Source organism: Silurus aristotelis (assembly GCF_946808225.1).
Source record: "Silurus aristotelis genome assembly, chromosome: 10".
Classification (NCBI taxonomy): Eukaryota; Metazoa; Chordata; class Actinopteri; order Siluriformes; family Siluridae; genus Silurus; species Silurus aristotelis.
In genome coordinates, this window is record NC_139583.1 from 10,999,989 (window position 1) to 11,024,285 (window position 24,297).

The 24,297-nt window shown below is 36.2% G+C and overlaps 1 protein-coding gene across 7 annotated transcripts; it reads left to right on the forward strand.

The window, feature by feature from the left end:
• The first annotated feature begins 3,118 nt into the window (after positions 1–3,118).
• Positions 3,119–23,249, forward strand: vps9d1 (VPS9 domain containing 1). Of its 7 annotated transcripts, none has more exons than XM_083551923.1 (16): positions 3,119–3,443; positions 3,863–3,935; positions 5,837–6,019; positions 6,112–6,274; positions 8,397–8,508; positions 11,612–11,674; positions 12,237–12,289; positions 12,543–12,630; positions 12,748–12,833; positions 12,941–13,443; positions 14,608–14,737; positions 15,715–15,920; positions 16,097–16,181; positions 18,866–18,970; positions 20,454–20,570; positions 21,661–23,249. In XM_083551923.1, the coding sequence occupies exons 1-15, from the start codon at positions 3,345–3,347 to the stop codon at positions 20,563–20,565; spliced, it is 2,061 nt and encodes a 686-aa protein (XP_083408049.1). In that variant the 5' UTR covers positions 3,119–3,344; the 3' UTR covers positions 20,566–20,570; positions 21,661–23,249. The 7 variants fall into 7 exon arrangements, with proteins under 7 accessions (XP_083408049.1, XP_083408050.1, XP_083408054.1 ...); XM_083551924.1 differs by having other exon boundaries at positions 3,203–3,443; positions 21,682–23,249; XM_083551926.1 differs by having other exon boundaries at positions 3,234–3,443; positions 5,971–6,019.
• The last annotated feature ends 1,048 nt before the right edge of the window (positions 23,250–24,297 follow it).

Genomic DNA, 24,297 nt, shown 5'->3' on the forward strand with positions numbered 1-24,297 from the left:
CATCCAGTTTGGCTGAATCTGAGCAGATGATATTGCCCTATACACTTCAGAATTCAACCTTGGTTCATGTGCAGTGTATTTCCTCTTCCACACTCTTCTCTTCTATTATTCTGGTAAAAGTTATTTACAAAAAAATGTTTGTCTCAACTGTCCATAGGCTGTTGTTCCAGAACTCTATAAGCTTTTTTTATATATATTTCTTGACATCTCCATTATGGCCTTCTTGTTATTTGAAGTACCAATAGATTATTACTCTAGGGACTTTGATTGATTGTTGTCTTTTTGACACAGCATACAAAACCCTAACTTCTAGATGGTGTTTAATGAATAAGTGTTTTTTTCCTTTACCAGAGGGAAAAAACCTTCTGTCATCCACCCCAGGTGTTTTACATGGCTTGCCAGGCCTTCTGGCATTATTGCTTTCTTGCTTGATTTTTCAGCCTAATGATGGCTTGCCTCTGTAGCAATTACAGCTCCTTGGACATTATACTGAAGTCCAACATATGTTTACATTTAGGTAACAAGATGGAATGAACTTGGCTACAAAACAGCTGAGCAGTCAGTTGTCCAATTACTTTAGGCCCCTAAAAATGCTGTAAATCTCCAGTTATACCTCATTATATAATTGTGATGTCCCACAATCCCATGTTAGACAGCGTAAATAATAATGTTCAATACCTGCCTGACATTATAACATATTATTCTGAAGAATCAATAACTCAAAATGGTGACATATCCTGTGTTTAGCTCCAATAAATTGAAAGGAAGAATTAGTGTTTGGTGGTTCTGTGCAAAGAATTCTCATCTAAATAAAAAAAATTATAATAAAAACCATTTAAATGTGGATGTCAAAGGTCATTTCTGAGACCTTGCCACTAAAATCGTGGTGATGGCATCACAGAAAAAAAGCTAGCAATCAGTCCTAACAGGTGTCAAAGGTTTTTACCTGAGTATGGTTTCAAAGAAACAGAGTAGCAATTAGCCATCAATTATATGTCAAAATGTCTTCAGCAACCTGCTTTAAGAAAGAAAATGATAGGTTACAGCTCATGCGCTCTTTGTGAATCTTCTATTTGCATCCAGAACTGAAAAGTAGGTGTACTGACTCTCAGGGTTTTTAGCTGTCTACATATTCAGACATTGCCTGGATAAACTATGTAGTTTATGACACATATTAAGTATTAGGACAATTTGTTTTATACACAAAGATTAACTTTTACTTATACATTTTTAGAACACCATTTAAACCTATTATCATACACTGTCTCATGATAGCAGTTTATTAAAATCTGGTTAAACTCTTATTATAAAATCCCTATAATAAAGTGTACTTATATTTCCTGATTGTGTTCTATAAAAAAAATCATTAATGAGAAGTTCTCCTGTTCTCTGGTCATCCAACCATGGCAAAAATATCCTAATTTGTTAGATGATTTTCCTCTATAAAGGAATGATAAAAAAAAAAAAAAAACTTCAACTGATTAAAGAACAAAAAAGGAATTGTGAATTATTTTTAGATGAGCGACGGGTTCTTTTGAAGATGAGTTTAATCAATTGTAATTAATTCTTCTGGTTGTAGGCAGTAGAGCCTGACAAGTCAGAGATGTGGGGTGAGGTTATTGAACTGTGTTGAAAACCCATTAATAGCTAATAAGGCCATGATAAAAATGGATACAAATGTCTGGAACTGAATGGACCCTCCTGGATGAGTAAGCTTTGGGAAATATCTATAGACATACATTTGCCAGTTGTGGTATCTTGACAACCAGTTTTTACCACATTGTAATCTGGTTGGTCTGTGTTTCGTGCTTGTGTTCTTTCTGTTTCAACGTCTGGTTTTAAATGACGTGTGTAAGACCAAAATTCTGCATCCATGCAATATGAAAAAGAAATGGTGTGATATGCAGAAACAGAAATTGGGTGTTAGAAATTATTAAAGGGAGGGAAACAAAAAACACTTCAATTTTCATAACTACATAGCTACTTTGTCCTTGTCTTTTCACTTATTTTCTGCATTTAAGTTTACCAGAACTGAAATACCGTCTTGCTTTCTCTCTTTATTTCCAAAATATTGTTTCATCATGCATGCAATGTGATGAAACACTAAGCTTGCACAAAAGGTACATCATTTAGATTTATGTGCCTATAAATCACAGATTGTGCAATTAAAATTGTAAAATATAATTAATCACTACTGAATGAAGCATGTTGAGTAGGATATATTTAAATAAAGGCAATAAAGTTTATATACCTATGATGATGGATGGGCTACACCTGCCCCTAATGCCATGGTGCCACTGAGGTTATTACAAAGCATGGGCATGAAATATTTCTCAATTCCTTTTCTTTGAGCACCATCTGGTGGTGTTGTCATATTAAGAACAAGGGGATTCTATGGCTTTAAAAATAGTATATTTGAGAGGGATCTATCCATGTACGCCATATACATTTTTTGACAGCTGTAATCATAAAGACAGTCACATGCTCATCCCAAGACTCACAATAGATATCTTATCTCTTTCCTGTAACCTGCATAGAACTCCCATTTTGCATTTCTGAAACAACACAAATAAAAATCTGTCCTAAGTCTCCCTTGTTCGGTCTGCATTTTTTTTTTTAAATCAGCAGGGTACATTTGTAATTTATTCTCATTTCTTTCAAGACAAACACAGGAGCAGGCCTGCCTAGATTTGGTAATAAATACAGGTCTAATGCGTAGCAATAGGCTGAGTTTGGAAAGGTTATAAGATTTTTATTATAAACTATTTCAGCAGGCCTTGCCAATACAATTATTTAAGCTTTTTAACAGGCTACATACAGGGTTTCTTTTGTGTAAAATAGTTAATAAACACTGACTAAGGATTGGTAATCAGGGGTTGAAGTTCCAGAAAGAGGGATTGATTTTCCTTCACATGAAAGCTTTTCAATTCTAAGACCTGCATTGTATAATATAGGGGAAGTTGGCATGCCTTTTACAATGCAGACCTATGCTTTATGTATGCTTTTATATAGTATATTAGAATATGTACACGTGGATATATTAGTAAAGGCAAAAAAATGGTTTATGTCGTGTCCTCTTGAAGGAACACCACCTCAAATCCATTTTGTGGAGTGCTTCAAACAATGTACATTGAAAGACTCTGAAATAACGTTTTTTATTAATTGTACTTGAATGTCCCCCTGTAAGGCCAGAGTGACCTTTATTTTGAAAATAAATAGTTCCGGTTTTCTTTGTTGATATCGGTTGTTGACTTCGCGGTTTGTTGACCGGTCCAATGACCGTATTATTATGAGGCAGTTGTTGCTCCCAGGTCATTATTTCACAATTATTATAATTATGTACAATGGCTTGTGCTGCCAATTACATCATTCAGAGACCTCTTCAAAATGCTATGCGCCTCGTAAAAGTGGCGATTCAGCTGGATTCGGGGAACAAACACAAGGTATTTGAATATATGGTCTGCGTCCAATATAACTGTATACACTATTAAATAGCACAACACTATAAAGAGATCTTGAAATAACACACCGCCAAAGATCTACCCGGTTATACAGTCTGCAGGGTTTCAGTCTATTCTCACTACAGTGACTGTGTATTCTGTTACATGTTTTACTGTTTACTATGTAGTGCATGTTTGCTTGATCAATGAACATGCCCAGGTAAGCAGTTTGTCTAGGTGCGGCTGGTGTTATTACTGGAATTATTATTTCCTTGTCATATAAATACAAAAAGTTGAAGCAGCTTCATTTCCCCCATTATATGTATAATATCAGTCTATTTCACCCGTACCCTGGCATGATCATGTGTTTGAGGAAACGAATGATGTAATGAGACTTCTTCCTCTTCTTCTTCTTCCTTTAGGAAGCTTACTGTGAATACTTGAGGAGTGTTAACTACATCTCTCATGCCCTGCTCCAGGATGCAATGTGTAAAGGTGAAATAAGTCATTTTTGACACTTTATGTTTCTAATATTTATCCCCACATGGTTTCTGTTTCAGTAGAACGTATGCTCAGAGGACAAACTCTGGGCTTTGTGACCCGTTAAAACCCTCGAACGAGAAACAAACGACGTGGAACCCCAAGGAAACTTTCTAGTACAGGAGAAACAGGATTTTTGATTTTTTGCTCGTCTGTTCAGGAAATAGAATCCAAGACATTATTGGGGGGGAGTTTGCCTTTAAAGGGGATAAAAGTGCTTTGTGTTCTTTATTTAGAGTTCATTTCAACTGCAGCTTATACTAGGAACGAATGGGCATAAAGCAAAAATGCCGTCTGATGAGATATCAGTTAATCACATGAAGCGACTACAGTGAATCAATGTATGAAGGAATGGGAAAATAAGAAAAAATATTTATTTATACAATACAAAAATATATTTCTGTATTATATGAATCGTGCTAGGATTGTGCCATATCGTATCATCCATGATATACAGGTTCAGTTCCTCCCCCTGATAATTTCTGTAATGTTGACTGTGGTTATGTATTTATCATAATTTTGTTTCTATAATGTTTTGTTATTTTGTTGTTAGACCTGCGTGTATGGTTTAGGGACAGTGGCATTGAGTAAAAGACAAGAGGTGGACCTGGAGGTAGCAGAGCTGAAGATGTTGAGGTTTTCGTTGGGAGTGACGAGGATGGACAGGATTAGAAATGAGTTTATTAGAGGGACAGCGCATGTAGGACATTTTGGAGACAAGGTGAGGGAGGTGAGATTAAGATGGTTTGACATGTGCAGAGGAGGGAAACGGGGTATTTCGGTAGGAGAATGCTGAGGATGGAGCCACCAGGAAGGAGGAAAAGAGGAAGGCCAAGGAGGAGGTTTATGGATGTGGTGAGGGAAGACATGCAGGTAGTTGGTGTGAAAGAGGCAGATGTAGAGGACAGGGGGGTATGGAGACGGATGATCCGCTGTGGCGCCCCCTAATGGGAGAAGCCGAGAGAAGAAGATGAAGATTTTGCAGCATAGATTTTAGCCTGGTTATGTTTGCACTTTATAAACATATGCACCATTGTATATATTTTACAGGAAAAGTGTTAGATATTATAATTGTTTATATATTTTTTTTTTAACATTTCCAGGTTAGATTATAAATCATGCAAATACTTGATTTGGAAATAAAATGTATATATTTTGTAAGCGTAATTAGTTATATCTAGTTTGTAATGATGGGATAAATTGTACTGTTTTGGATCAATGTTTGAGTTTGCATGACTCTCGAGAGTGTATGATGATGTGACTTGTTGCTAAAAAGATTATGCCGAATGTTATTATTTCCATGTTGTCCTTTTATATCATAAAGTCTACATCGTCCTTATCATATGCAGGTTTATATAGGTTGGTAGGTATCAAAGAAATTACTCAGTGTTGATTATGATGGTGAAACTGAGTGTTTCAGAAAAAAGCTTGAATGGGTTCATTTTTAGTTTACTGCAGCAAAATCAATACTATTGTCAGCTCTAGCCACTATTGAAGTAGGGTCTGTCTCTTTTTTTTGTTTGTTTGGTTTTTTCTTTCTTTGTTCTTGTATGCTTTGCTCCAGCAGTTTTTAGAGACCAACAGCTGTTTATCAACCAGACAGACAAGCAGTCGTTAGCAGTTTCATGGAAGGGAGAACCTTATCTTAACCACTTGTGGGTTTGGAGAGATTTCATCTGGAGGCACTATTCATTTAATGATGTCATCCCTGATTGTGATGTATTAATACCGTTCCAGTATATTTTGGAGTAATAGGAGTTTTTAAAGAGATTTCTGTCAAACTCTTACCAGTTGGCAGTGTATTGAAAGTGTATACTTACATATATTTTTTGCATTCTCTTTATATTCTTTGACAGCTGTGGGAGAAATGGAGGAAGTGGAAGTGGAGAAGATGGTCAAGTTGGCTGAGCAGTGCTTAGAGAGAATAAAATCTAGTATAGGAAAGAGAAATGAAACCTCTGTTTTTAATTCTTCTACAACCCCCATTCAGGCATCTTCACTTGCACAGATCACTCCTCAAACGAATACCAAAACATCAGGTGAGCAGTATGTTTTTGCACCAGATACTTCAGACTTTGTAAAACAGAAATTCAAGTGTCTATTTTATATATTTTTTTATGTATATATGTAGAGACATTGAATGAAGTAGTGATGGAGCCGAGTAAATTTTGCCTGATCAAGCAGAACTCTCGACATCACAAAGTGCTCTCAGAAGATAAGGGGGAAGACTCTCCTTTCCTGCCCCCCGAACAATTTCAGAGGCTACAAGTTCTGGAGTCACAAGACAACAAAAAGTGAGTCACTCATTGCTTCATAACCGTTCCACTGAACAATCGTTGCGGTGCAGAGTCCCTGAATTGGATTGTTGACCGTCAACTTTAAAATGTTACCATGTTTTGCAGATTATATAAAATGCCAAATAACAAAAACAAACACAAGCACATAAAACTGCAGTAAAAAAAGAAATAAATCAAATCACAAGTAAAAAATTCAAACTCTCTAATTACCCAAAATATTTATTCAGCCCACAAGTGCTACATGCAGGTAAAATGATCTAGAAACGTTCATCTTGTCACGAATTATAAGGTTAAACAAAACCAATAAATATTGATCTAAAATTTGTGCCTTATCTTGCTTTGCAAGAAATATTGATCCCGCATTTATTCTTAAGGGTCAGTACAGGGGCACATTTGTTCTTTAAAATTCAGATATGTGGAGCCTGTTTATGTAAAGCAGATGTGTCTGTGCAGAATGAGTTTATAATCATACTGTGTAATCTATCTAGATCTTTGCACAGGCTGGAGTTACCGTTCACTGCTCATAGTTATTTTAACTTTTAAATGAGCTGTTAATTCAGAGGTATAGACTTAGAGCTTGTACTCTTACAGCTAGATAATAATAATATGTACATCGTATTGATGGATAACTAAGTATATGATTTAGACAGGTCGTGGTCACTGCTGCTTTTTGTTTGTTGTTTTACATAGAAGTATTACTTTCATTTTTTAATTCTATCAGGTACTGCATTCGGCATGCAATAGTCTTAAACTGAATGATGTCATGTTTGCATTACATAGACAGCGGAATTATAAAAGTAAAAATAGGTCCTCTAAGTTTGTGGCAAAGAACAGCACGATTTCTCCGAAAAGCACTGACAAATAATGCAATAACGGGATGCCACCTGCATCATCTCTAAGATAATATTGTCATCACTGGATATTGTCAAAGTATTTTAAATTTGCCAGCACATCATGCTATTATGTGTGTTTGATTGTTTATCATTCCTTAAATAAAAAAAAATTTAAAAACACAGTTTATTTTCTACCATTATGTATATACTGTACATCAGGCCAGGACAATGTAACTGATAAATTATGTCATGTATGCTTTTCCAGGATATGGTGAATATTATTCTATTTTTATTTTAAAAAATTAATTATTTTAAATACAAACATCTTTTTTTTTTTTTTTATCAAATGTTTACCTCTTTCTGAATGTTGTTTTTTCAGATTTGTATTGTTTCAAAGTTTTTTTAATACCTTTGTAATCTTTCCAAAAACCGTCCAAACGCCCATCTGTTGCACATTCTCTATGCATTTAAGTGTATGCTGTATGTTAATGTACTTTTTGTGCACAGCCCTTGAAGGAAGTAAGTCAAAATGTGTATCTCTAAGAGCTATGATATGGACATGTCCCACTATCACTTGTGAGCCCTTCCAATATTTTTTGTTTTTCTATTTTTATTTTATGGTCTATATCACACCACAGATCTGTCCTGGGGATATTTACCCTGTTTATTGAGCTGAGAAATTGATTTGTCATGGCTATCAAGTTTGTGATAGAGAACAAATCCATGCAGAATGTATGTGAAGAAAGTGCAGTTTGATATATTTCTAAATGTCATCAAGATCTGTCTATACTTTTTCCAACTGGCATCAGCAATTTCTAAAAAAAGGGGGAACTTGTGAAATTGTGTAATAGAGAAATTGGTTTTCTGTGATAAGTTTGAAAATAAGTCTCTGTTTTGATCCTGAGTTCAAGTTTCTGTTTGTATGGAGTTGTAAGTGTTCTCTGGGTTCTTTGGTCCCCTACCATTTCCAAAACATCCTAGGTATGAATATGGAGTCTGCATGGTGTCCTGGCTTGCTATTCAGACATGCCTCGTGTCAGGTGTTCCTGGGATAGAGGCTGGCTCCACTATGATACTGCCTGGAATAAATTAGAAGCTTAAAAAATGAATAAGTATATCCTCATTATTGTAAAAATAAGGGGAAGAAACATGTGCACGAGAGAAAACGTGTTTCTCTCTCTTTTTCCCACACTTTTAGAAAAATAAATAAAAACGTTCTGAAGTCCAGGATAATCATTTTTATTTAGAACCGAATTTTTGATCTGACAATCTGATTTGTGTTACAGGGAATTAACACCTATTGAGGAGGCTTCATGTCTGAACCAGAAACTAAAAGCTAATTATGAGGCACGTCTGGCACGGCTTGCCCCCGGTCAGGCCACACAGAAAACATCACTGGTAAATACCTCTTCTCAAGCAATTGTCTTTTCAGTCTCCTTTATTAATATTATTATTATTATTATTTTTTATTTTTACTCAAATGAAGATGTCTCATCATTTTAACAATCCTCTTTGCTTTGTCACCATCAATTGCATGCCCAGAAGTAGAGTACACTTAACTGCCTTTGTCTAACTTCTGCTATATCTATAATCCATTTCAAATATGTCAAAATTCATCGCTGCTTTAAACATGGCCTGTTCTACTTGAACTGAAATAGTTGAGCTAAATTGAGCGAGCTTTTAAACTCAGATTTGAATTGCTTTGTCATATAGGACTTCACATTTTATATGTGAAAATTGTACATATTGCATATGTTTAAATAATATGCAGTAATTTGAATAAATTTAAAAAATGCTGAGAACTATATGTGCTAATACATTTGATATATTCCAAGGTAGGTTTGAGTTTTAAAAAGGATACTTTATATATACATCACTACAGATTTGTTTTTTTTGGTTTTACTCTGACTATGGTTTTTAGTCTTTGGCTGAATGAAACTATTCAGGTTATACATATGTATAGGTTCTCGGAGTGGTGTCTGTGAAGCATTGCCAGGAGGTCAGTGGGGCTTTGTTTTGTTTTGTTACAGGAGCTTACAGTCCAACCTTATGTATCTGTTATATTTATTACTTCACTCATATATATATATAGTAAGCAGACAGCTGACTATCACACAAATATGTGCCCATTCCAAAATCTTGAACGTATAAAGGAACTTAGTCTTCACTTGCCTGGAATGGTTTTTCACTAGATCTTGGAGTGTGGCTAAAACAAAATCGCTGTGATGTGTCTGCTGCCCTCCACCCTCACTACATGCATTTAATGATATTTTCATCTCTCCCTTTTCAAATTTATGTGTGATTGCTAGCAGCAAAAACACTCCCCTCAGTCATATTGCCCATTACAACTAAGGCTTTTAGATTAGATTAGATTAGATTAGATTAGATTAGATTAGCACCTTTAACTGTGTGCAGCATCAGTTCTGAGGACTTCTCAAAAAGAAAAACAGTAGCTAAACTTTAGATTTATAATAGTATGTATTTGTTGTGTTGTGATTGGCTCGTGTAGTTGTGCATTGTGTTGTGATTGGCTCTTGGAGTTGTGCATTGTGTTGTGATTGGCTCTTGGAGTTGTGCATTGTGTTGTGATTGCCTCTTGGAGTTGTGCATTGTGTTGTGATTGCCTCTTGGAGTTGTGCATTGTGTTGTGATTGCCTCTTGGAGTTGTGCATTGTGCTGGGATTGGCTCTTGGGGTTGTTTGCTGTGTTTTGATTGACTCGTGTTGCGGTGTTGTGATTGGCTTTTGAGCTGTTCACTGTGTTGTGATTGGCTCAGAGATAATTTGGCGATTAAAAAGCAGAACAGCTCGGTATGGTTTCCAGCGTCATGAGGACATTGTTTGGTGTGCACGCTGCAGGTGGGGTGTCGGTGTAAACTAAATTAAAGCGTGTCTTTCCGGCGTGTAATTAGAGTCGGGTGTAATTTTACTAATTTTTCCTCCACCGCCACCAACACTTTTTCCTTCGTTTGTTTGGGAGTTAGTTAATGAGCAGGATGAATGGCGTGTTTCAGTGCAGTGTGTTGAGTTTTAGTGCAGCACCGACTGTAGAGTAATGAGTGTGTTTTTATGCTAATGAGCGCGCGGGTCTCCTCTCAGGTGACACTTTAGCTTTAGCATCGATTCAGACGTTGATTCACTCAGCGGGCAGATCAACATACCGTGTGTGTGTGTGTGTGTGTGTGAGAGTGTGAAGGGGAAGAGAGTGTCATACCGCTCAGGGAATCCAGCTAGACTGATGATTATTTTTTAGTTTTTGCACCACTTTAGTTTTAATGTTACCAATATAGTTGATTGTAATCTATTCAAAAATACAAGTTTGAAAACGACGTTTTAATTAAACACACCTGGAAATGTTTCGACAACGTGGTCAAGCTCTGATGGGGGTTCCTACCTACTGGAGTAAATTCAGAACGTTTCTAAAGGTATTATCTCTCAAATACTTATTTTTTTTTTTACATTAGCATTGGTTTCAATAGAATCTCCGACCTGTTTTTGTTAAATAGCCGAAGTAGTCTTTTTTTGTTTTGTTTAGTTTTTTAAGTTAATTAGTAACCATTTGACCTCTTCAACTTAGCATGGTTAACATAGACGTGTGCATGTGAACTTTTCTGAGTTCAGTATTTTAAAAAGTAAAACATTAAATGTATTTATTCTTAAGGATTTCCGTCGCTTCTCAAAAAGGTATTAGTGTAGGCTTTGTTTAAGCTCACCTCCTGCAAACATGGACACTGCTTTCACATCCCCACTCTAGATTTACAGCCTCTAGTTTTTAAAATGAATTTCTGCATAGATAGATAGATAGATAGATAGAGATGGCTGCATCTTAATTATCAATGCTTGTAAATACAAAATAGTTCTAGAAATGGGGACAGTTCTGAGTCCTCATAAACAAGTGCAAGCCAAAAGCTGCCTTTTTAGTTCAATAAACAAAATCAGATTTATTTATTTATTTATTATTATTATTCATCCAAATTTCACTAAAATTAATTGCTCCTGAATGCCAACAGGCACATTTACTGCTTAACTATTAGTGTAAATAAAACCACTGTCTCCTTGGTTTGTTTTATTGTTAGATGTGCTACACATTAGGTAATTTGACTAGTGCTCGAACTTGATTTGAACTTAAACGGGTAATAAATTCCTAATTCTCTGCGCATTATATTATTATTTTCTTGTAAAGAAATCGGTGTTGACACTTCTTTACTGTGACCATCGAGGGGATATACATTTTAAGAATTACATTTGAGGAGAGGATCTGCTGAGAAACCAATCGTTCATGTTTACAAATTAGTCATTGAACTATGATTTTATTGTATTTTAAAAAAAATGCTTACTTTGATTGGTTGAAGTACACTGCTGGGTCCACATCTTAACACCAATCTGCTAATCGGAATCCTCCAGTAAAATTGTTTCAAATTTAGACTTCTTTTATTACCTACTTGTGTACTGCCAAAATAAGCTACTTTTAATGCTTGCTTGTTTTTTCTCCCCAATATAAGACACTGTCTCTTCAGAGGCAAATGATGGAGAACCTGATTATAGCCAGAGCCAGACAAGATGCTGTATCCTTTATTTATAAGGATGTCAAACTGCAACCAGATCTAAATGTACCTACATTTTATGAGATGATCTGAGACCAACATTGCTATAGACATTAATATGTGAATGCGATTGTTTTTATTATTATTATTTATATATATATATATATATATATATATATATATATATATATATATATATTTATATATAAAATCAGGAAATCCTGTGAATCATAATAGTGCTAACTATGGACAACGCCCCCACAAGTATATATTGGTCATATGTTTGACATTAGATATGTGCAGTAGGTCAAACTTGTTGACTGGAAGAAAAGCGATTCGTATTGATTTGTTGCAAAGAAGACATCAGCATCAATTTTAAAAAAAGGGGGGGAAAAAGAGCACTGTTATGTTTTCAAGTCAGATTTTCCTGAATTATTGCAGATAAAAATTGCATAATCAAGCTTTGGATTATGAGGACAGAAAAAATGAAGAATGAAAATGCCTGGAATGCATATAAAATATTTGACAATTTTAGACGACTCACTAAGGACTTGCGTTTTGACGTTTTCCTCAATAACTAAAGCTCCAAAGGAAAATGGAAGAGAGAAGACTCAGGCTGCAAGAGCAAGCAAACAGGTGAGACTTTTTTGTTAAAAATTTGAAAAAAAAAATCTATTTATAAAAATAAAAAGGTAAAATAAAAAGGCATTTGCAAAGGTAAAATGTCTTTATTTGATGCTTCCTTGTAACAAATTATACCCTTATTTGTTACACGATGCCAGCTGACTTTTCCTGCATGTTGCTCTTATTGTTATAAAAACTGTAAAAATTGTTACGATGACTTCCATCTTTATGTATACAGGATGCAGATTTGTGTTTTTTGTTACAGGAAATTTTCTTCATCTGTAATTCTGACACCTGAGGAGCAGGAGCAACGAGTTCTATATGCGAATATATTAGAATATGAGCAAGATCATGTAAGTGTTTTTGTGAATGACACTTAAATGTGCAGTTCACTGGATGTTTGTGATAATTTACATAAAGCAGGTAACCTTTGAAACATATTTTCTTTTAAATTATGTTTGGTTCTTCAGGATTGGCCTAAGGTATGGAAAGCTAGCTTGAAGAAGAATCCAAATGATTCAACTTTGGTTTCAGGCCTACTCACCTATCTTCTTAGGTATGAAACTCAAAAAGACATGGTTGGTAAATAAGGATCTTAAGATAATGTATTTATCTTGTTACCATGTTGCTTTTAATAAAAATCTTTTTTTTTTTATATCCAAGTTGTCCAGAGCATCCTGTTGTAAAGTTATTAAAGAAGCTCCAGTATGAAGTTTATAACAGGCTGTACCCCATAATAAGCCATACTGTTCCTCCAAGTCCAACACCTGGCCATGCTGTTCAATTAAAGCCTTCACACAGTGCACAGAGCCTGCTGCTTCCTCAGAGTCCACCGTGTCAGCTCAAGCCTAGCCTAATCCACAGCCTATCAGATGCTTCCATCTCACTCTCACCACTCCCTGACCTAAACGCTAACAATGCAGCATCAAAAATAGATTCAGAAGTGCTCCCGACCCCAGTTCCTCCAGATCGAGAGAACTCTTTTGAGGATCTTGAGCAGTATATAGCCCAGCTGGACTGGGCTTCAGCTTGTACAGGAGACACACTCTCTGATATGACCTTTGACATGACCCATAGTGACATGGAAGCTCACCTTCAAGACCTGGAGGAGCGAGCTTTAAAAGAACACCTGAAAGCTACAGTCAAAGACATCCACAATGCCATTGGTAGGCAAGCATGCTTACAGTGCCTTCGAAAAGTATTCAAGCACTTCACTTTTTCCACATTTTTATGTTACACCCTTATTCCAAAGTGGATTCAACTCATTATTTTCCTCAAAATTGTACAAACAATACCCCATTATGATGACATGAAAGAAGTGTGTATGAAATTTTTGCAAATGTATTCAAATTAAAAAGCGAAAAAATATAGTATTCACAGCCTTTGCTCAATATTTTGTTGAAGTCCCCTTGGCACAAATTACAGCCTTTTAAAATTAAAGTCTTTAAATATGATCTTACAAGTGTGGCACACCTATTTTTGGGGCAGTTTCTCGCAATCTTCTTGGCAGAACCACTCAAGCTCCATCAGGTTGTATGAAGAGCATCGGTGCACAGCTATTTTCAGATCACTCCAGAGATGTTTAATTGTGTTCAAGTCTGGGCTCTGGCTGAGCCACTCAAGGACATTGATAGAGTTGTTCCGTAGTCACTCTGTTGTTATCTTGGTTGTGTACTTAGGATCGTTGTCCTTTTGGAAGATGAAGCGTTTCATCCGTAGTTACGGATGATTAAGGCCACTGTGCTCATTGGGGTCTTCAATGCTGCAGAAATCTTTCTGTACCTTTCCCCAGATCTGTGCCTCGATACAATCCTGTCTCTGAGGTCTACAGACATTTCCTTGGACTCCATGGCTTGGTTTGTGCTCTGACATGCAACTATTCTCTGTGGGACCTTTTTATATAGACAGGTGTGTACCTTTTCCAAATCATGTCCAATGAACTGAATTTACCACAGGTAGACTCCAATCAAGTTTAGAAACATCTCAAGGATGATCAGTGGCTGCAGGATGCACCGGAGCGGAATACTTGCGTACATGTGATTTTTATTTATTTCAGTTTTTTTTTTTTTTTTTTGGTTTGTTTGTTTTTTGTATTTAATAAATTGGCTTAGATTTCAAACATACTTCTTTCACAATGTCATTATGGGGTATTGTAGAATTTTTAAGAAAATAATTTAATCTATATTGGAATAAGGCTGTAGCATTACAAAACGTGGAAAAAGTGAAACGCTGTGGATAGTTGCATGTTTAAAGAAAGAACATAAAAAAATACATAATTGTGATTGTGTTTAATGAATGTCTAAATGAATGCTTTTGTCTCCCCTCTTTAGATCGGCTGCTGTCTCTGTGTCTACTTTCTTTTGAATGTCTCAACACTGCAAGCTCCAAAGACCAATGTGTAGCATGCATAGAGGAGGTCTTCTTCACCCCAATATGGGGCCCTCTACTGGCCCTTTTTAGGTATTCCAAGTTTTATAGAATGTTGATTTGATTTAGTAAATATTAATTAATTACAGTTTTGATTAGAGGTCAACTTGTGTTTTGCATGTAGAGTGGCACTACAACTGGGTGTTTAATATAAAAATACTGGTAGGCAGTCCATTAACACGATTCTGTATAACCCAATGCTAAATAAATCAAAATGAAGAACATGGAATAAGTGAAATTGGTTAGCAGTCTGTAATGATTAAATACATAAAAAATAAATATTGAGCAGCTTGCCTAGCACATTACATATGCATGGGTTTAGCCAGCATTTTACAAGCAATTGGCAGCTCATTTGTAAAGTGTTTGAGTCAGGTGAGTTATAGCAGTAAAAATGCTGGGATTTGGGTGTAATCCAGGAGTCAGGTGGAATAATTTTAGTATGGCAGGTTTGTTTAAGTTCTTTAAGTGAACCTGTCTGGTCTTGAAATGTTTTCTTTACCAGAAAAGAGCTGCACCCTGCTATGTTGAAAAACCCAAAAAAAAAATGCTTAGATATTTTTTGCAAATACCGATTGAAACAGTGTACCACTGTTGACTGATTCAACTATAAAACTGAACTCAATCTCTTCAAATTAATTTCAGTGCCAGTGTTTGCTCAGTCTTAACAATAGAGGGTGCTCTTAAGCTAAAAACAAATGAAGTCATTCAATGTGTCATTTCTATGTGCCTGTCTAAACAAACATTTATTAATAGCCTGTTATTGAGTTAATGTTTTAGAGCAGGGAACGCAATTATTTTTTTTAATTCCAAAGACACTATTAAAATGGTCTGAGAACATTAGACTTTCAAATAGATCTGCATTTTTGGAAATATAAAAATCAGATCAATAGCAGATACTGTTGCCCTCTGTAACTAGTTTAAAGCTGTCCACCTAAAGGCAGTAGTCATGTATATCCTTGAGCTTTTTTTTTTTTCCGTACAAAACTGTTTATTTTCTAACTATGCTTTAGGAAGGTGAATCAAGATCGCGAGCAGGCTTTTGAGAGCAGTGTTCTCCTGTACCGTAATATTTCACCTGGTGATATTGGTGTAGCAGACAAACTGTTTCCCAAAGATCCTGCTGTACTGCATGGTTCCTACCCATATGAGTCTGCAGTGCAGGAACTTCAGCTCCTCTGTAAAGACAGTTGTCCTCAGAAGAAGCTAGAATGCATAGGTGAGATCCCCTGGCATAATAACATGTGGTAGTTAGTAAGTAAGTAATTAGCTCATATAATGGCCATAATGAATTATTTTTTTTTAATTGGGGGAATAATTAGATTTGATTTCATGGAAAATATTAAGCAAGCACTGAATTTGGCTAAAACATTTTGTTATTGTTTTACACTTCAGTGAGAACCTTACGGCTCATTTGTGCCTGTGCTGAGCATTACCGTCTCCTTCAAGAAAACGATCCATCACCTAAAACGGCAGCCATGTAAGTAGGCCAAGTTTGGCTTGTGCACTAGTGAATGCTCAGCTTGCTGTCTACTTGCCTTCATTCTTCTGCCTAGCATTGAACAAAAGTTTGGGAGAGACATGAAGTTGATGTGGATGTTTTTGCGTTGAGTAGGCGACCTCCTGCATGTCCCTTTAGCAGTCTGTCAGATTTCATCAGACCCCACACTGGTCAAAGCATAGCAGGGGGGCTGTCTCAGCCCTAGGCTCTCAGTGGGATGCTCTGAAATGGTTAGCGTGTTAAGTGGGTCGTTCTGTCTGGGACAAATACAGGCCTCGACATGGTGTCACAGGAAAGTGACAGAATGCTGTTGGAGAATTAGTCAGTTAGCTGCCTGGAAATAAGAGGGGACATCAAACGTAGATATGGAAGAACTGTATTATATAAGATATTAAAGAGAATTTAATTTGACATTTTCTCTTGAGCAAGGCCCTTAACCCTCTATGCTCCGGGGGTCCCTTACGAGGGAAATATCAAGGTCCGTGACGTCGGAGTGACGTGTGGCCGCCTTCCCGTGGGCTCACCACCTGCAGGAGGGACCGTAAGGGACGGTGCTGTGAGGATTGGGCAGCAGTCGAAGGCGGGGGCCTGCTTAGACTGCTGCCCCCGCGACCCGAATTACGGATAAGCGGGAGAAAATGAATGAATGAATGAATGAATTTTCTCAAACAAAATTACATATTTTCACTAGTACAGGCAAAGAATGGGTGTCCTTGTTTACTCTAAATAGTAGTCAGAGTTAAAGATGCTGAGATTTTCATTGGGAGTGACAAGGATGGACAGGATTAGAAACGAGTTTATTAGAGGGGCTGTACATGTAGGACGTTTGGGAGACAATGTGAGAGAGGCTCGAGATGGTTGCTTCATGTGCAGAAGAAGGACATGGGGTATATATGAAGAATGCTGAGGATTGAGTCACTAGGCAGGAGGAAAAGATGAAGGCCAAAGAGGAGGTTTATGGATGTGGTGAGGGAAGACATGCAGGTAGTTGGTTTGAAAGATTCAGATGTAGAGGACCGGGAGGTATGGAGACGGACGATCCGCTGTGGTGACCCCTAATGGAAGCAGCTGAAAGATGACTTGCTCTAAATAACAAAAATAATATCTGAAATAATAATAATATCTGAAATAAACGTTTAATGTTTAAAGATTGGAAAGTAAAATGAAGTAATTAGGTTGGTTTTTTTCCAGTGGCTTAAGCGTTCATCAACTTTTTATCCCTTTTTAATTTATTCCGCCTGTAACTGTAATATGTTGGGCTGGTTGGCCTGTGCATGCAAGATATTAGAGTTGTATTTGTCCATTAAATCTAAGCAGATAACAGACTGCTCAGCTGTAGTGTTTTTTGTTTGTTTTCATTAAATACATTTGTAATCAAGGCAATACATGTGAGCTCATACAGGCATCATGTTAAATAATCTGAATGAAGCTGAATGACTGTGCATCATGTCTGTTTAGCTCAACATTGTGCTTTTCAGATTTCCAGAATCTACTGGCTAATTTGGATTCATTGAAAAGGAAATGTGCGTGTTTGTGTCCTGTTTGAGTTTTATTTAGTACCGTGTTAAAATGTTCTATTACTAGAGCTGTGTGTGGCTTTGGCCTATAATGAGTATGGGTTAAATTTATTGCAATTGCTCGAGGGAACTTTTTGTGCTTGGTATCAAAGTTATATAAATATATCTATGATTTTAAAGTGGCAGTAGAGATTGGTGCGCTTGCTGCCCTTTTTTTTTTTTTTTTTTTGGGGGGGGGGGGGGGGGGTTTTTTAGTTTGTGCCTGGCGGTTAGGGCTTGTGAATTTGCTCATGCATGTCTGCACAGGAACAATTAAAGTATTCTAACCCTGTTTCATTCTCTTGCATTGTCTGATTTCTTTTTGTCTCTTTATTACATAGTCTAAGACACTTTTACATACTTTTTTTTTTTTTCCCTTCACTTGATCAGTTTATTTTGTATTTTTTGCACACTTGTCTCCATTCATTTACTGCCTTTTAAATTAAGAGTGGATCTCATGGTGCACTGTTTGAGGTGATCTGGGGTTTTTTTCTCTTCTGCTTAACACCCCACACCCTCCATATTTTTTTTTTTTACTCACTCACCTGAGGACCTTGCAGTAAACCTTTTCCTCATTTTGCATGTCTACAGGATTGACACTTCTCTGTAACCTTATGTATTTTGGCAAAACCCTCATGATCTATGAAGTTTAATTTTTACTACATGATCCAAAAAAAACATTAGTCCAAATTCTGATCACATTCAGTCATTCAGGCAAGACCTGAAACTCGACTTTACTAGATATAAGTATTAATTCTATACACCTGGAATTACAGATATTTTGGCATGGCTTCACTATGTAAAGCTTGTTGCTATGTCCACTGCTCAATTGCTTAGCTGAAAGCTATCCGGTGTCCTATGGGCCAGCAAGAAAGAGGACACCCAGGTACTTTCTCACGCAAGCACGCCTCAATCCAAAGCGCGTGTGAATACTTGTGGGTTTTGCCAAGTGGTGACTTTGAAGGATTTGCACTTTGCATGAGTGCACCATCTGAAATACCAAACAAGAGCCTCTAGACATGAGAAGACATGAGAATGTTCGAAGTATTACTGTTCATTAGAAAGAATGATCATACTTTAATCTCCTTTCCCTTTTCTTTCTTACAGTGGAGCAGATGATTTGCTGCCTATTTTGTCTTATGTGGCTTTGCGCTCTGAACTGCCTCAGCTAGTCTCTGAATGTGCTGCCCTGGAAGAATTCATCCACGAGGGGTGAGTCCCTGAAATTCAGAACTCACTTATCCTTCTCAAGTCTGCAGTGTGTTGTATGGCTTGCAGTGGCAGGCTATCAGGACCAGCAAGGCCTTCTCTGCTGGCCTAAACCTTTTTCCATATATATATATATATATATGTATTAAATTATTTCCAATAGTCTTATTCTCTTCCTTTCATAGCTTTTCTCTTTTGTGCTGCTTCCAGTAGTGTATGTTTCGGTTAGTTTCTATCCAATCATATTTCAGCGATTACGTTTTGAGTTGATTGCTGTAACTATCTGCAAAAAAAACATACCGATACCATACTGAGAAGGTCCGCTGTCATTACAAGAGCGGCCTCTAGAGGCTAATCACTGATGCCACTTGCTGTTTGTTTTAATACAAAACTGCGCACTGCACGGAGAGCACTGTTATGTATAATTTATTATTGATATAAATAATGTACTTATTTATTAAATTTTTATAAATCAGTACTGTTTTTATTTTTGTAATAAAGTGCAGTACTATGTAGATGGATTTTTCTTTTTATTATTATTATTTAAAAAAAGTTTTATCCACTGTCTACTTTAAAAAATGTCTGATTAATCAGTTATCAGCAAGTACAATCTAACATAAATATCGGTATCTGTAAAATCCAATATTGGTCGACTTTTAGTAATGACATTCAATCTCGCTGCATGAGGTCCCTGTCTGTGATGAAGCTCTCATACTGCATTGCTCTGTATTAATATTGATGGTTTCTATAGCCAATGAAAGTGCTTTTAAAAACAGCAAATTAGTGGAGAGAAAGCATAAAACATCTGCTATGTGTCACCAGTTCAAATGGGTATTGGAATTTCCACTTGGTGCCGCTGCTTGTAAATTGTTGTAAATTTATTGTAAAGGATTCAATTCTATATTATGTCTCGAGGACTGCTGGAGTTCCTCTTGATCCCACTCTTGGGTGCTAGGGTGCTATTGCGTGCCTGCTGAGACCACAGTCAAGAGCTTTGTTTATCTCTGTAAAAGCCACCCTTTTTTACAGCCTGGTTAGGTTGGCAGTGATATGGGAATTTCCATTACACTCTGGTTTGCCTTTTTTCTTTTTTTTTTTTTTATACTTTCTATAAAATACAAATAAAATTCCTCTCACTGTTTGTGTAACTAAGTGGTTTGGAAAGATCTGAATAGGGGAAGTTGTGCTGAATTCTAGAAAAGGCCACAAGTACCGCCTTTTAATTATTCTTTCACTATTGATTCAGATTACAGTGCTTTTGTTAATTAAAATGTAATTTTAGACTTTTTGTTCTTGGTCACCCAGAGGTGAATATTAGTCTTATTTTAAATGGCTGCGTTTATCTTCTCTGGACGCAGTATTAGGGAAGTGATTCTCTAGGAAATGTTTTACATTAGTTTGTAGTATTTTAGGCTAATGTGGTAGTTTGTATGGGGGGGGGGGGTATTTTGGATTAGTTCAAAAGGATTTTGAATGCTTTCCTCAGGTATCTGATTGGTGAGGAGGGCTACTGCCTAACGTCACTGCAGAGTGCCCTGTCGTATGTGGAGTCGCTGCACTTGACTGGAGCTTTGGATCTGGCTGCAAAACCTACCTGACGTAGGTAAGACACTGCACAACTCATCCATTAAATATGCCATACAATGAGTCATTGTAGGTGCGGATAGCGTGCACATGCACGTTATTAAACCCAAAAGTACAATTTAACGTTGCAATATAAAATAAGTAATTTTTGTAGCGTTATCTGTGCTTTTGTGTCAAGAAAATGGCCGGGCAAGTTGGTGGTGTGCGGATTCTCACTTTATAGCCCATTCATGCAACTGAAACATGCCCTATTATGTCACTAGAAACACGTAAAGGAGATGCTCATGCCGTGTGCACTGTGCACATTCAATTCAGTTTTAGTGTCTTGTGGTGTGATGTTACCTCGCTGACGATGATCATTTTCCTATAATCGCATGTCCTGAAATGGTTTTAATCCTCTTATACCACAGCAATTTGAGCATCATAATTTATCTGTTTGTAGTTATGATTTTATGTTGTCGAACTTCCATAAAACGGGGTGCAGGGGTGCCAGCACCACTCACAATGAAGCCTCCGAGCAGCAAGAGAGAAACAGTAGAACTTAACCACAGAATCCCTTGCATGTTAGTAGATAATAAATCCATGTAAACAGCATAAATAATAGTGTATTGGTTAAACCAGTATTTAAAAAGCATTTTATTATATAAGCCTATGTGCAGTTTCTAGAAAACATGACTAACAATGCTTTGTAGTCCAGTTTATGTTTATATAATGTTGCACACAATGTGTTTACCACCGTTGTAAAATATCCATTGTTGATGAACTGTCTTGTTTGTTAATATTTGTATATCTGAAAATTATTGCAGTATGATCAAATTCTAAATTTGGCAGAATGTGAATTCAGCTGAACACAGTTTTAATGCATGCTGTTTAGCCTACATTGTCAGCATTGAGTAAAACTACAGCTACAGTCTGTGTTGGCCAACAACTTGCTATTTTTTTTTAAGGTATACATTGGTAACATTATCACATAAGTTTACAAAGAAACTTTAATACATTGGGGTTACGGCTTGTAAGTACAAAATGATTGTAATCTGTGATTGCATAAAGACTGTGTAAAAGTCAGGTTTTTTTTTTTTTTGTGACTGGGGCTGATGTGTTTTTCACAGACTCCATACGTTTCTCTTTAGTCCTTCAATCCAGGACAGCAACGTCTCAGTCTTTCCTATCATCAGTGCTGCAAGATTAAACACCCGTCATCCATCCAGCATAGAAGATGTAACACAAAGCAAGTCTGGAGCTTTGCAGCCTCAAAAGCGTGAGAGCTCTGAATCCTGCTGTGTTGCAAAGTTGGGTCCCAAATGGTCTTTGGTTAGTGGAATGGAATCAGGTTGATGTTATGAGGGAGTTGTTTTGGGCGTTTAAAATTTAAATCAAATGGCGTGCCTAATTCAATTACGTCTGCGTCCTGTTTTGTTTTCTTCATAATATAGTTGTTTTACTGTGAGTGAACAGAAGACTAAAATAACTACAACCATTTGTTTTTGTTTTGGTGGGTTTTTTTTGTTTGGTTTTTTTTGTTTTTTTATTACCCAGGTCTAGTACATGTCCTCTCACGAAGTATAAAAATGGCACAATTGTGCTGTTTAAAAAGACTCCTAGAAAGTCAAGAGTGAAGAGATTGCAATGACTAAATTTTTCTTGTGTACGAAAAGTTGTGCCATTTAAGGTTGTTTTATCAGTGTATCATCGTCACTATAAACCTTGAAGACGAAGGACTGACCTGCTGTTTTAATGAGGAAAAAACAAGGACATGTAATTTCTAGCACACTGTAATTAATGGAATTGAGCATGTTTCAGATAAATATCCAACTAACTTGTGTTTTGTTGATGTTATACTTTGATGAATGATGTTTGCAGGTTGGATAATAAATGGGATTTTTTGAGCTATCTACATCCTGATTTTGAAAATAGTGGCATGAGAGATATGCCAGACACTTTATTTACATTTTATTTTATTGTGACAGTAACCTGGATCAGCACTTTGAGAAGCACATAATAAGAACTGCATATTTAAACATTCACTGAATATTATTAAGTTTCCTACAGAGTAGTATACATGTATATAACTGCATTTTCTCCCACCCACAATGAATTATATTGTTTGTATAAACAATTATATATGGTCTTGTTTACTGTTTTGCTCCTTTCAAATATTTTACTGAACTAACGTGTGTTTAAATATTTACTGCTTTACCAAAAAAAAAAAAAAATAAATCATTTCAATATTAAAAAAAAAAAGAGTTGTACCAAAAGAACATAATTTTTGTTTGGTCTGTCAACATCCATTTTGCATTAGAAGGTTTACATTTAAAAAAAAATTTTTTTTTTTCTTTTTTTTTTTATGTGAACTGTTGATGCTTTAGTGTATTTTACACTCCATTCAATTATGCAAAATGAATGTTGAGAAGGAAAAAAAATAAGTCTTAGTTTATAAATATGAAATGCTGGCATTGCTGTACCATATCTAATGTAAATATGTATCTAAACTTATGTAAAATCTGTCTAATATAAATGTATTTGTCTTTTTTTTTTTTTTTTTTTTTTCCTTCTGTGTATGTGGATCACTGGCTGCAATCAATTGAATATTTGCTGTATTGCTTCGGCTAATGATCTTTAAATGTGAATTTGTTGAAAAAGAATGCATAGTGTATAGTATGAGATGGGTTTTGTAATAATAAAACTGAAGTAACCTTTACCCTGGGTTGTCCTTCACAGGAAACGGGTACAAATGAGGCAAAGGCAGAAAAAAAGTATAACTTTGATTTATTGAAAAAGTCTTGATTTTCAGCTTTGGGTGCCAGGAATAACTAAAGCAGAATTCTAGAATGTTACAAGATATTTCATGCCAGGTAAGACTGGATTAAACATGCCAGTCTACATCAGAGGGCGGTGCACCCAGGAATTTCTCATATACCCTTTCTTGTCTATTGTTAACTCTGATGTCCATCTTATTGTCCTCTATTTTTCCCCAGTTCTTGTTTTCTGTTACATGAACAAACATAACTTCTAGAATGAAGAATATTTCTCTTTAGCAATGCACAAAAGCCCAAAGGAATTTATGCTGCTTTCAATTTCTGGTGGAAATATAATTACCAGTTGCATGCATCTGTAGGCCACCAAACTCGTGTGATTACAAATTAATTATTTTTTCAGGTTTTTATTAATATGAATATGATACCTGCAGAAAGCCAGTAAGGTTTGTGGTAATGTTGCATGTTGTCTAAGCAGTTGTAGTTTATACAGTTTTCTCGAATCATGACCTCTGAACTTCTGAGGCGGACTTGCCTTAACTCTACTGCTGGTGCCTTCTAGTCTGTCTTAGCCGTCTTCTCTTCATTTGTACACTCCGTCTAAACAGATCCGGTACCAGAGCTTTCGTGCTAATACCACCATTACCATTTCATGTCCATCACTAACTAGCCAAACTGAAGCTCTGCTGTAATTCAGCACAGCTGTGTTTTATAGCTGCATTGCATTTGTAGGGTTTTTGTTTCCAATACATCCATGTTTCATTTGTCATTGTGGGTGAGTCATCAAAGGGTGAGAGAAGAGTTTTTAGGACTTAACCAGTGGTGGATGAAGTACACAAAGCATGTGCTTTGCAGGGCAAGTGCTCCATTTAACATTTAACTTGTATAAAAGTATTTGCCTTTAAATGTACTTAAGTATCAAAGTACTATGATTCAATATGGCTATAATGTTATCATTTTTATCACAAGAGTTAATGAATAGAATGATATTAA

What these genes read in the sequence shown, in the direction of transcription:
- vps9d1 (XM_083551923.1), top strand. Translation starts at nt 3,345, where the DNA reads ATGGCTTGTGCTGCCAATTACATCATTCAGAGACCTCTTCAAAATGCT. An exon ending in AGACATCCACAATGCCATTG is followed by an intron (nt 13,444 to 14,607) that starts GTAGGCAAGCAT and finishes TCCCCTCTTTAG; the next exon opens with ATCGGCTGCTGTCTCTGTGT. An exon ending in TCACCTAAAACGGCAGCCAT is followed by an intron (nt 16,182 to 18,865) that starts GTAAGTAGGCCA and finishes TCTTTCTTACAG; the next exon opens with TGGAGCAGATGATTTGCTGC.